The sequence below is a fragment of the Balaenoptera musculus genome, chromosome 6, assembly GCF_009873245.2.
Source record: "Balaenoptera musculus isolate JJ_BM4_2016_0621 chromosome 6, mBalMus1.pri.v3, whole genome shotgun sequence".
NCBI classification, from domain to species: Eukaryota; Metazoa; Chordata; class Mammalia; order Artiodactyla; family Balaenopteridae; genus Balaenoptera; species Balaenoptera musculus.
In genome coordinates this window covers 82,503,680-82,517,093 of record NC_045790.1, presented here as the reverse complement: position 1 = coordinate 82,517,093, position 13,414 = coordinate 82,503,680, and the positions used below count along the sequence as shown (strand labels likewise).

Here is a 13,414-nt window from a genome sequence, read left to right as displayed (position 1 = left end):
ATAATCTGTGCCATAATGAGGTTCTGCTATGAGGGTCCTCTGTGTGGAGCTGCCGTGCTCCTTAGGGTTCACCCTTGCTGATAGAGGCCTAGGGCCAAGTGGCACTGGTAGCTGAGGATGTGCAGAAAAGCAAAAGGCCTGCAGCTGCTCCCACTGAAAGCCTCCCTGTATGCGTGCAGCTCATTCCCTCTCAGACTTTGCGACTCGCACAAGCCCATTCCTTGTCTTTCATGAAAAAAACACAGGACCCCTTGGAGAATGTTCCTGTAGGGACCCATCTGTGGGTAATTCTATGGGGGAGAATTATGGGCAAGGGGGAGAAACATCTTAATAGAATGGAGAGGGATGAAACATTGCTACTCTTGCTTAGCATGGGGATGTCGCTGGAGGGGAATGTAGGAGCTGGTAGCAACACTTCTTATGTTTTAGAAAGTACAGCATACCCTGTGGTTACCAAAACCTTCCACTTTTATAATCTTTTTGAGCCTGTTATCCACCTTGAGGGGCAGGCAAGACAGAGCTGGGGTTATTTGTAGATAAGGAAACTAATATCCAGAGAGGTGAAGTGACTTGCCCAAGGTCATGTTTTGAGCAAAGGCCCACAAAAATGAAGTGACTTTCCCAGGGTTGTGAAGTAATAATCAGAACTATAACATATGGGGTTACTTGTAAAAATTTCTGTGGGTTTTAAACTATTTATTTATTTATTTTTGGCTGCGTTGGGTCTTCGTTGCTGCACATAGGCTTTCTCTAGTTGAGGCAAGCGGGGGCTACTCTTCGTTGCGGTGCGCGGGCTTCTCTTGCTGCAGAGCACGGGCTCTAGGAGCGTGGGCTTCAGTAGTTGTGGTACGCAGGCTCAATAGTTGTGGCTCACGGGCTTAGTTGCTCCGCGGCACGTGGGATCTTCCCAGACCAGGAAGAACCTGTGTTCCCCTGCATTGGCAGGTGGATTCTTAACCACTGCGCCACCAGGGAAGTCCCTCTGTGGGGTTTTCTTTAATAAAATTTTTGAAATCAGAAACATTTTCTAGTAAATTGAGTCCACACAGGGCTTTCAGATATCTCTTGGGAAATTTGACTAGATGACATTAAAGATTTCTTCCAGCAGTGAAATTCTATGAAATTTAGTGTTTACTGTGTCCCAGGTTCACTTAACTCCATAAAGTACAATTACCAGTTTGCAAGTAATTTACAAAACAAATAGCTCTCCTGCCCAGTCAAGCATGGCTGTCTGACTTAGTAGAAAGTCTCAAGCCCATTACTTACTTATTGTATCACCTACTCATCAATCTATTCTTTCCACTCCTACTCCCTATACTGTAGCAACTCTATTACTTGATCAATTGTTCACTTCCTCTGTCAGAGATAACTAGGATTTAGAGCTAAAGGCATAATTTCTATATAAGACTAGAAAGCAGAACTGTTGTGTCTTATTGAGATCTTAATTTAATTCCCATTAAAGGGGAATTGAATTGACTGGATTAGTGAAGTTTCATTCTACTCATTCCTCCTCAGAGAGATGACTGAATCCATGTGGGTATCATATTTGGTAGTAGGATATGGGAATGGAGTTTTCCATAGATCAGGGTAGGAGTAGGATTTTCTAGAAAGGAAAATCTATCTTGGTTGGATGGACCAAGTTATTTAAATTCTGCCTGATAATTCTGTTCAGTCTCTTTGCATGAGCACAAAGTATTGTACACCCATCTGAACTGGGTAGAAACAGAAGTTAATAGCAGCTCTGTGGAAATAGATACCCTACTTATCTTCTGATCCAGGAGTCCAGGCTCTATCTGCTGCACCACACACTCTTCAGGGTGATAATTGCTCCTATTAGTGTTTCCTGAGAAGTGAAGCATAGTATCCAATTTTAATAATGAAGGCTATGGCAGTAATAACATGTAACATCCTATTTTATTTTCATCAAGAAGACCAAGCCCATCAGATAGAAGGATTATGGGTAATTCTGGGTATTGCTGGCATCTCTGAAGATGGCAGTTCTGTCTGGGTTTGTTTTAATTTCTCTCTTGATTACCAAGAACATTCTGACACTTAAGAATAGATGTGCTTGTTGCTGACGGGGAGGGGAGGGCTCATTACAAAGCGCTGGGGCAGACCTGCACCCTCTTTTCTTCCAGTGGAACATCAGACTTTGCTACATGACTCCCACACAGGTATCTATCACAGCTGAGCAACTCTGGCTTCCCTAAAATGAGATGAGAATGCTAACAGTAAAGGGTGACAATACAGAACATAAAGAAGCACAAAGGAAGTCTTCATCCTCACATTGAACTTGCCCAGGACATATGCTGATGAAATCAGATCTGATCACATCCTGAGCTCCATCTGTTAAAGGTGCTCACAGACACTTAGGAGAATTCCAGGGAAGAAAGACCTGACAATACATTTTCTGCCTGCTAAAGTAACTCCTTCTCTTCTCTCTGGCTAAAAATACAACCAAAGTGTCACTAAAACACACACACACACACACACACACACACACACCACGCACAAACCCAAAATACAAGAAAGCCTAACATTTGTTGAACAGATTGTGACAGAATATCAATTAGCTAAGTGTTTGGTATGCAAACATCCCCGATGTGAACTCACCCAGAGAAGGACTTGCAGGGAGGAGGAACGGAGAGTGTCAGAGAATTAGGGAGCAAGGCAGGCTGCCTCCAAGGGAAAGTGCTGGAACCAAAGCTCAAGACCTAGTTGACAGGTGAGAATGGTGCAATTGCCTTTTACGTCCACCTAGTGGCAGAGTTCTAGCCAGAGTCATCTCTACCTCAACTGGTTCAGATGACGACCATTTACTTGAACGTATAATATAACATTCAGCACTGGCACGGAACCATTTGGAAGGCTGCAATTCTTCAGCAGTGTTCACTTTTGGGCAGGGACTCATCTAGGTTATGCTAACTCTAAACTTCAAGCCCAGGGGATAGAATCTGCTGGAAGCAGGGAGTTGAAGTTTCCAAATTAATAAGACTAAAGCATCATGTTAGGTTCTAGTACATATTCTATGCCAGAGTAGCTAAAACTCCAAGGAGTGAATAAAGAGCAAAAATAGGAGAGGTTAGCGTTCAAATAGAGACCCTGTGGAGAGTAGCTGATATGAATAACAGTGGGTCAGTGGCAGGCCAGGGAATGAATCGAGTCTTTTGCTCTGTCCCTTTTGAATTATAAAACGGTTCCTGCAAAGGGCAGTTTGGCTTTAGATAATTTGGACATGATCTAGAAATTCTGTGAAATGAAAAGAATCCACTGATTAATTACATAGGCCAGCATTTCCCAAGATGTGATATGCATTCATTCCACTTGGGGCAGTGCAGATAATTTCAGATGAAACATCTTTTACTTTAATAGTTCAGTATTTATTTTAATGTACCTTAGAAGAATTATAATTTGTTATACCACAAACCTGTGATTTCACAGGTGATATTGTTGGTTTTCCACTTACATTGGTGATATAAAATTTCCATTTTAAATACTTTTAGGAAAAATAAGTTTATTTGAAGGAAAACATTAAGTAAATAATAATACAGAAGATGTTATTACAAGAATATGGCAAAAATTATGAAGAGAGAATGTAACAATTGGAAAGTTTGGGAAATACTTCATCAAACCAGGAGATAAGGTAGATTGACTTGTAGACAGAAGAGTTCAGAATAGCAGGCAGGTAAAGGAAAATGATAGAACTCTCAGAGGGTCTGGATTCCGGTTCCAGCTGCCACTAGGCCTGTGTGACATTGGCCCCCTCTGGATCTCCTTATCTATAAAATAACTCTCATGCCTTGCTTATTTTTATTTAGCAGTTCTATTTCACTTATTGTTATTGAGATTATGAACAATCATAATGACAGCCAGAGCAGTAAGGTCTGCTATGTGCCAGATTCTTTCCAATAGTCATCATTCTTAATTCTCATAATAGTCATGAAAGGTAGGTGTTATAATACCCATTCCATATATGAGGGAATTGAGGGTGGAAGATCCTGGCCACACAGAACCTGATTTGAATGAACTTAGATCTGACTCTGGAGCCTGTGTTTGTTCCTCTGAGCCTGGTTGTATCATAGTAGTTAATTCCTATTCACCCTCAAAATTAAGCTCGAGATCACCTATTCCAGTAAGACTGCTTTGACCTCATCTCTTCATCTTGGTTAGATGTCCCTCCTCTGTGTTCCCTTAACTTTCTATGTATGCTGTTTTTCCTATTTGCCTTTATATTCCCAGCACCCTACACACTTTGGGACACAGATTAGATAGTCAACAAATTGCAGAAAGAGGGAGAGGATGAGGGAGAGGGAAATGAGAAAGAAAGGAGGGAGAGAGGATCAAAAAAGAATATATATTGCTGCCTTATTTTATTAAATATGAAAGAAGTAGAATTGAGAGGCAGGAGAGCAAGGTGGTTAAGATATTGCCTCCTAGATCCAAACCACCCAGCTTTGCCACTTACCAGGTGTTTGACTTAGGGCCCAGGTTCAATACCTGTGCTTCAGTTTCTTCATCTACAAAATAGGGATATTAGTAATAGCTACCTTAAAAGCTGTTGTAAAGACTAAATGAACTATCATATATAAAGTACTTAGAAGACCGCCTGGAATATGATAAGCAGGTGCTCAATAAATATTGGCTATTATTATTATTTCTGTGAAATTAATAAAAGGGGAAAAGCTTAACACTATTGTAAAGTGAAAAAAACACATAATACTATTACACACATAGAGCCTCATCATTTTTCCAATTCTACTTGTTGACCAATGCAGAGTCATTCCAAGGCAGTTATGAATAAAGAGGATTATAGCTAGAGGATACACAATATAATATCTTTATCTTTTCACTTCTATGACAGCAGAATTAAACACTCCACCTCTACTCTTAGAACATTTGGAAATATTGATGTTAAAATTATCATACTGTATTATATTCTAAATTCAGATTTACTTATTGTCTATCACCCTCAATTAGACTGAGTTCCTTGGAGGAAATGACTCCTGTTTGATTCTTCTCTATGTCTCCAATTCTTAGTAAAGGGGCTGGCAAGAAATAAATGTTCAGTAAATGTTTGCTGAATGAACATTATAGAAAAGATGTGTACATGTGAACAATAAAATAAATATTATGTGATATTTATCATACAAGAGGCTCAGATCAAGTGACACTATAGCTCAAAAAGGAGAGATCACCTCTATGTAGGAAAAGGTAGTAGAAAAGAATGGTTAAATCTGTGAACCTTAGAGTCAGGCTGCTTTGGTTTTGAGCTCTAACTATGGTGCCTATGAGCTTATGTGACCTTGGGATGTAACCTAACTTCTTTAAACCTTAATTTCCTTATCAGTGAAATGGGGATAATATTAGTTAGAAGAACTAAATGAGATAATGTTTGTAACATGTCAGGTACCTATTATGTGTTTGTAGAGTAGCTAGTATATCATCATCATCATCATCACCAAAGGCTTTGTGATGCGGGCACTCACCATCTGGATGGGCAGACACAAGTGAAGAGTACTGAACAGCAAGGAGGTGTGAATAAAGGTACTGTGGGTGTTAGAAAGAATCAAAGCCAAACAGGGAGGGCAAGTGGCACTATTTAATTGGAACATTGGGTATTTTCAGGAAAGTAATGGGGGATAAGATTGGGAAGTTAGCTTTAAATGCCAGACTGACAAATTTAGTCTTTATTCTACACATAATACTGAGACTTTACGGGATTCTAAACAGGGTAGAGACCAGTTCTGAGCCAGTTTTATGGGGAATGTTCTGGCTGTTTGTGCAGGACAATCTGGGGAAGGTGAGGGGAGACAGAAGCAAATAAACCACTTAGGAAGCTTCTCCAATACTTCCAATGAGAAGTTGAGGTCCCCCTCTGGGATGGTGGTATGGGAAAGGAAAAGAGGGAATGAGCATGTGGGATATTGGGAAGAATAAACTCAGAACTGTGTCCAGCTGGATGTGAGAAGCAAAGAGAGGAGGTGGAGGCAGAGGCAAAGACAATTCTGAATTGGATTGCCAATTAGAACTGGATGGCCAGGAACAAGGTGCTGCTCTTCTATAGTAGAATAGTTAAGAATGGCAGAAATAAAGTGTAGGAGAGACTGGTTTTAGGGGGAAGATATATTTGCTTTTTGCTATGCTAAGTTTAAGGTGCAGTGGGATATTCAGGTAAAGAATGATATTCAAGAGACACTTGCAAATGTGATCTTACAACTCAGACTGGTAATTATTTAGAAGATATCTGCATAAAGGTAATAGCTAAAGGTATAGAGTTGGATTGTCTGTCTAAGTGTGAGAGAGAAAAGACACAGAGGAGTCATCCTTGGGAAGTACTTCTCATAGCTAGAGGAGTAAAAGAGAAGTGTGTGGGGGGCTTCCCTCGTGGTTGAGAATCTGCCTGCCAATGAAGGGGACACGGGTTCGAGCCCTGGTCTGGGAAGATCCCACATGCCGCGGAGCAACTAGGCCCGTGAGCCACAACTACTGAGCCTGCGCGTCTGGAGCCTGTGCTCCGCAACAAGAGAGGCCGCGACAGTGAGAGGCCCGCGCAACGCGATGAAGAGTGGCCCCCGCTCGCCGCAACTAGAGAAAGCCCTCGCACAGAAACAAAGACCCAACACGCCAAAAATAAATAAATAAATAAATAAATTTTTTTAAAAAAGAGAGAGAAGTGTGTGGAGGAGGAAGAGGGGGAGGAAGGAGGGATGAAGAACACATTACCATAGAAGCCAAGAACACAGCAACGTAAGTGCTCAGAGGAATCGTGAGCTACAGTGAAGTCACAGAGAGAGCGAAGTGAGAAGGGACCACTGGACTTGGCCATTAGGAAATCATTGCTGACTTATGAGAGAACAATATGTGGAAGAGAAAACTAGATTGTGGATGCAAAGGAAAGAAGAAGTTATGTGGGGAAAGGAAGCAGTTGACTTGAGAGTACACTGTTAGTTCCGGAAGTTCAGGAATGTGAGGACAGAGATGTGATGGGGGCTCAAGGTGGGAGCAGACTTGTTCTTCCCCAGATAAATGACCACACATCAATGTTTATTCAGAGATGCTTATTGTCTATTCATTAAGAAATAGAAAGCAATATTGGTGGAGGAGGCCGGAGGAGGGACTTTGGAACAAACTAAATTGAAAGTCAGGTTACAGCCGTTCTAAAGTCATAGACCGTGTTATCTGTATGTGTACAGTAGCATCTGTTTCAGCAGAGACAGAACTTATTTATCATGCATCAACAGGCTGTGAGAGAGAGGGAAACCAGAAACTCTCCTTCTCCACTAAGGAAAACAAAGCATGATCAACTCCTTGAAAAGAATTTAAAAGGTTTGAAAAAGTATTTTAGCAAGGAAAGAACACCAAGAAAAAAAAGTGTATGATAGCTTCCCTTTCTTGACTTTTCCACCCAAATGCACTCCAGGACAATGCCCAGGTGCATCATTAGAACACTTCTAATAATACTATTAACACTACCCGAGTTTATGGCATGTCTATCTACACAGTGCTTTTCATTTTATAGAAAGCTCTCATGATCTCTTTTATCCTCCCAGAATCCCTGGGAGCTATTACTTTTTCTCTGTTTTATAAGGGAAGAAACTGAGAATCAGTAAGAATTGAGCGATTTTCCCCCAAATTACACAGCCAGGAAATGGTAGAGTCCCAAATCCCTTGCTCTTTTTTTTTTTTTTTTTTTTTTCCTTGCTCTTTTTTTCTACACGTTTTCAAATTCCATTCACACGGTCTTCACAGCATAACACTCCATGTATGGGATGATAAACCAAAGAGTAGCAAAGTGATCGCCCTCTTTTCTATAATTCTATCAATATGGCCTAAAACTACATCAGTTTTGGGGCACTTTTATTAGGTCAAGTTTCTCACTGAATAGTATCCAGTGCTCCCTTTTCACCCCCATCATAAAGAGCCCCAGGGCAGAAGTTCTTAGCAATGTGTTTCCCTCCCTCCCACATCTGCCCAGTTCAACCAGGCCTCTGAAATGCATGAACAAGGCCTCAATACTCACTTAAATGTGCTCCAGATGGGTCAGGAGGCAGGAAAGCAATTCTCTCCCTCAATATCTAGTTTGGTCTAGTAGGAAGAAGGCCAGAATTGGAGGCTGCAGGCTCAGGTTTCATACTCAAACTACCAGTCTAGCTCTGTGACCCTAGTAAAATCACTTTACACTCTGAGCACCAGTGCCTTGATCTGAAAAATGAGGATACTAATAGCTATTTTATAAGTTTGCTGCAAAGATTCAGGGAAGCACTTGTGAAAGTGGCCCTGTGATGGGTTTGACATTCTGATATTCTGCTGTAACTGTCTTGAAATTCTTAATAGTCTTTGAAGGAGGAGCTCTGTATTTTCATTTTGGACTGGGCCCTGCAAACTATGTTGCTGGTCCTGCCTGTATGTCCTTGGCCAAGTCACTTAACATTTCTGGGCTCCAGTCCATAATTAATTAAATTCTTAGGAAAGAAATTGTTAGGAAAATTCTCAATCCTCCTTCTATCTACCTATTAGCAAAATTTGACACGGTTGATCACTCCCTCCTCCTTGAAACATTTTTTCCTCTTGACTTCCAGAACACTACACTTTCCTCGCTATTCTCTGCCTCACTGGCTGCTCCTTTGCTGTTTTTTCCCTAATCTATTTGCATGTCCAAAACTAAACTCCTGATCATCTCCTGCAAGCCTGCTCCTCCCAGTCTTCTTTGTCTGTTAATGGTACCTCCATCTTTCCAGTTGCTCAGACCAAAACCCTTGTCATAGTCTTTGATTCATTATCACTCACTGCATATCCAGTCTGTAAGCTACTCCAGAGTCTGACCACTTCTTCATCACTCCCATCACAGTTCAAGCCTTAATCATCTGGATTCTGCAGGATCCTTCTAACTGGTCTCCCTGCTTCCACCTCCTCCCCTGTCTCCATGGTCTGTTCCTTATGTAGGATAATCCTTGAAAAATATGCCAGGGACTTCCTTGGAGGTCCAGTGGTTAAGACTTCATGCTTCCACTGCAGCGGGCGCAGGTTTGATCCCTGGTTGGGGAACTAAGATCCCGCATGCCAAGCAGCATGGCCAAAAATTAAAAAAAAAAAAAAAAGTCAGATGGCATCAATCCTCTGTTCAAAACCATCCCATGACTATCCATCTCAATCAGAGTAGACACCCCTACAAGGGGCAATAAGCTACCTCTCTGAACCCACCTCCTACCACTTCCTCACCTCAGGCCATTTGCCAGTGCCTCTCTGCCTACAGTGCCCTCCCAGATGGCAGCCTGACTGGCCCCTCACCTCCTTCAGTCCTGAACAACTGTCACCCTGTTTAAAATAGCAACCACCATCAACTTTCCCCCCTTGTTCCTTATCCTATCATTCCATGCTCACTTTTCTTTCTTCTTTTCGAAAAATTAATTAATTTATTTATTTTTGGCTGCATTGGGTCTTCATTGCTGCGCGGTCTTTCTCTAGTTGCGGTGAGCGGGGGCTACTCTTTGTTGTGGTGTGTGGGCTTCTCATTGCGGTGGCTTCTCTTGTTGCGGAGCACGGGCTGTAGGCACGTGGGTTTCAGTAGTTGTGGCACGTGGGCTCAGTAGTTGTGGCTCGCGGGCTCTAGAGCACAGGCTCAGTAGTTGTGGCGCACGGGCTTAGCTGCTCCGCGGCATGTGGGATCTTCCCGGACCAGGGCTCAAACCCGTGTCTCCTGCATTGGCAGGCGGATTCTTAACCACTGCGCCACCAGGGAAATCCTAACTGCTATATCTTCAGCACAGAGGTCAGTGCCAGTGAATGACAGTAGAAAGAGCTCTGGAACAGATGATGGTATTACTAAGTAACAGCAGCATCAGCCCCTCTGAGTGTATAAAGTACTTTCACAGGCTGCACACCCATGAGGCTGGCCCTGCATACAGGAGTGAGGGCGTTTATGGGGACTGCTCTGGGCTAAGCCTCCTCCTAGATTATACTGTGGGGATAGAAAGGTGAACCAGGAGTGGTAACCACCCTCAAAGGGTTTGTGGCCTAGAGAGAGGTATCATGTATATATGCAAATAACTCTAGAACAAGGCAGCTTTTGTTAAAAATATCCGGCCTTTAATGCCTAACATCTCACATACTGCTAACGACTCTAGACTTCACTACAGAGGGAAAGGATAATGAACTATGGCTTGTAAATTTACTGACTGGCTATTTTTGTCCCAGACAAGTTCCTGCTGTGGCCTGCTTATCACACCAGAGACACCTTGCCTGACTTCCAATCTAGTTTGCCCCAAACTCCCTCCACCTGCCCCCTCCACCCAATATTGCTCCCTAATTACTGTTAACTTGAGATCCCACCCTCATATAGTCCCTCCACATTCTGCTCTTAGATATCAGAACATGGGGTGGAAACAGCTTAGGCAGGCTGCAACAGGGTGTAAAGGGTCTAAATATTATCTCCCTCCAATAAAGATGTGCATATCTCTATGGGCCTACAGTACACAGAACTCAGGGACTAACATCTGTCCACCTTCGTCCACCTTTGTAGTCTGACAGCCTTGCTCAGTACATGGCACAGAGGAGGCATTCAGTAAGGTTTGCTGAATCGTTGAACTGGGTCTTATAAGCTTTAAGGATAATTGTATTTAAGAAGTAATTCTGCATCTTCTGTAAGGTGTCCTAGAAGTATTCTAAAAGGTTATCTTATTTCATTATCATAAGAAATAACCTGATCAGTAAGAATTAAAACATATCAAATAAAGTGACTAATTTAAAATGCCAGTTTAAATTATAAAACACTCTTGTTTTATAATTTTCAAAGCTACTTTAGTTTGTATTTGAGTTTTTAAAACCCTGTATCTGAAAATCCAAAAATTATCATGAGATAAATTGCAAGTTACACTTTCCATTCCCTATAAGACTTCTCGGAATAGGGACTCCCTGGAGTTATCTGAACTTTTAGGTAGAGATTAATTTACGAGAAAGACTGGGAAACCGAGAAACTTAAAGCTAGAGCTTAGGATCTAGTAATTAAATACCACATTAAGTTTTGGTGGTAAGCCCTTGAGTGCTTGTTATATAGTTCTCAATATTTTTCAGTGTGTTTGAAAAACTTTCTTCTCTCATATGTTCACATCACACATACATTTTCATACCCAGGCAAGATCAAGCATAACAAGATGACCCATCTTATAATCAGTAAGATGTGGTGCCACCAGTAAGTAAGAAAATTTGGGGCAGGTAAATCTTTCCCCTCCTTGGTTCTCAATTTCTCTGTGTATAAAATAGGGGGAGGGACTAGATGGTTTAGGAGGAGATGCTAATGCCTTAAGAGTCTATGGAAGTAGAGGGCATCTATTCACATTATAAAAGTTTTCTCTTTATAAAGGATTCCCTTCAGGTTTTCTCTGAGTTTCTTTAGTGCATTTAAACTGTGACTTGACTTACCAAAATCTTGTCACTGTATTTTTATTACTAATAACAGCAGCTAACCCTTACTAAGCAGGTTGAATATGCTAGGCACCATGTATTCAATATGACAGGCACATATGAAATGCATTATTTGATTCAGTCATCCCAATAACCTCATGAGGTACATACCAATATTGTCCCATATTGTAGGTAGGTAAACTGGCTCCAAGACTAAGTGGCCTAAGGTGACTGAATTAGGGAATGTGGCAACACTGGAATTCAAACTCTCTTCACTTCAGTATCTGACTCCAGATACAGTGTTAACCCTGTATCTCACAGACCTTTTGCCTGTAATAGGAGGTGGTCAGTGTCCCTTTCCTTGGTGAACAATCCTGATCCTCTGTGCCTCTTTGCCTTCACAAATCGGGTGACCGATTGAAGATGGGTTATTCCCTTGGTTTCAACTTAATTTCTGTGACATAATGTGCTGATATTTTCATTAAGAAATGCTTTTTGACCTTCCCTGGATGAGTCACAGTGGATATCACTAGTTATCTTGAGTCACTTGTGAATGATCAGGTGAGCAGAAGAGGGTTCAAATTTGCTTTGAATTCCTCATTTAGTTCTTTATGTCTATTATCTACGTCTAACAGCAAGACTTTCCATTACTTTGCATCAGGTTAAGATGAAAAAATGCCACATGCAGGAAAACAATATAAGATTAATTTCGCATCTTCATAATTTTCACATTCATAATATTCACTTTCACGAGAACTGTGTGAGGTGGGCAAGTCAGGAATTATTCACCCACTTTGCAAATGAGGAAGGATAGTCACGAAAAGGGGAAGTGATTTGTTCAAGGACATCGAGCTGGTTAGGTGCTAGACTTGGTGTTCTTCATATACTATGCCACCTCTGTATGTAAAAAGGAACATCGGACTCAGGCACTTCTTAGTAGAGCCAAATGACTGCCATACCGGAGGCTGTGACGTACTAGCCTGTGGCTGCAGGGCTGCTTGTATAACTAGCCACTGTGGTGGAGGAGGACATAGCACCAGCTGTGCCCCCTGCTCACACCTGTGCAGTATGATAAAGAAAGTAGAAGTAGCCAGCAGCTGTGGTCCAGCCAGATAAAACTTTTAGGCAGGAAATCAAGTGTCAAGTGAACTCGGATATGTGTGTGTTTTTAACTGTTAGTTACTTTTGACATTTTAAAAAAGGGTTCTTGTGGAAGTCAGACCAAACAGCAGGAAGGTATTGCAGCAAGATGGATTTGGGAAAGGACCAGTCTCACTTGATGCTCCATCAGACACCTGATCCTCATCAAGAAGAGAACCATGTTCCAGGTAATGAAAGAGACCTTAAGAGGTAGTGGCTGTTGGGAAGGATTGGACTATGATTATTTTCCTCTTTTTATGGCTCTGGCAAAAAAGGTGCATAATTGGATACGTTCATATATTAGAATGGAAGAATTGGGGCTATATAACTTTCTGAGGTGCCTTCTAGCACTAAGATTCTAATAAGCCAGAGAAACACAAGGAAATAATAAATAAATTATTAATAATATATATAAATGAAAGATAACGAAAATACCCAATACCAGATAGTTGTGGTAAAACAAATACAACCATATACTTCTTTGGTAGCATAAATATAGTGAAACTTTTGGAAAGGGATCTGGCAATAAGTAGCAAGAACTATAATAGTGTTTATTCTTTTGACTCACTAATCTTAGTTTTTGGATCTATCCTAAAGCAGCATTTTTGCTGCCTTTGCAGAACCCTAGGCCTTGAGGCAGTGATTTAAAACTTTTTAATGCCATGGATCCCTTTGGCATTCTGATGAACCTCTAGACCCCTTCTTAGACTAAGAAGTCTAAATACATAAAATTCAATACATAGGATTATAAAGGAAGCAATTATATTAAGATAAGTTATCAAAATAAAAAACTATGATATAATAATATGTGTGCTTATTTATAGATGCATTAAATAACAAGATCCAGTGGTGGATCTAATTACCACTGTATCAA

The 13,414-nt window shown here is 41.2% G+C and overlaps 1 protein-coding gene across 4 annotated transcripts in view; it reads left to right on the top strand.

The window, feature by feature from the left end:
- HEMGN (hemogen) overlaps positions 1–13,414 on the top strand; it is a 43,916-nt gene that overhangs the window by 20,507 nt on the left and 9,995 nt on the right. For all 4 annotated transcript variants that reach the window (XM_036855352.1, XM_036855351.1, XM_036855353.1 and 1 more), the window contains exon 4: positions 12,603–12,728. In XM_036855352.1, the coding sequence (XP_036711247.1) occupies positions 12,603–12,728 (126 nt within the window). The remainder of the gene's footprint in view (positions 1–12,602; positions 12,729–13,414) is intronic.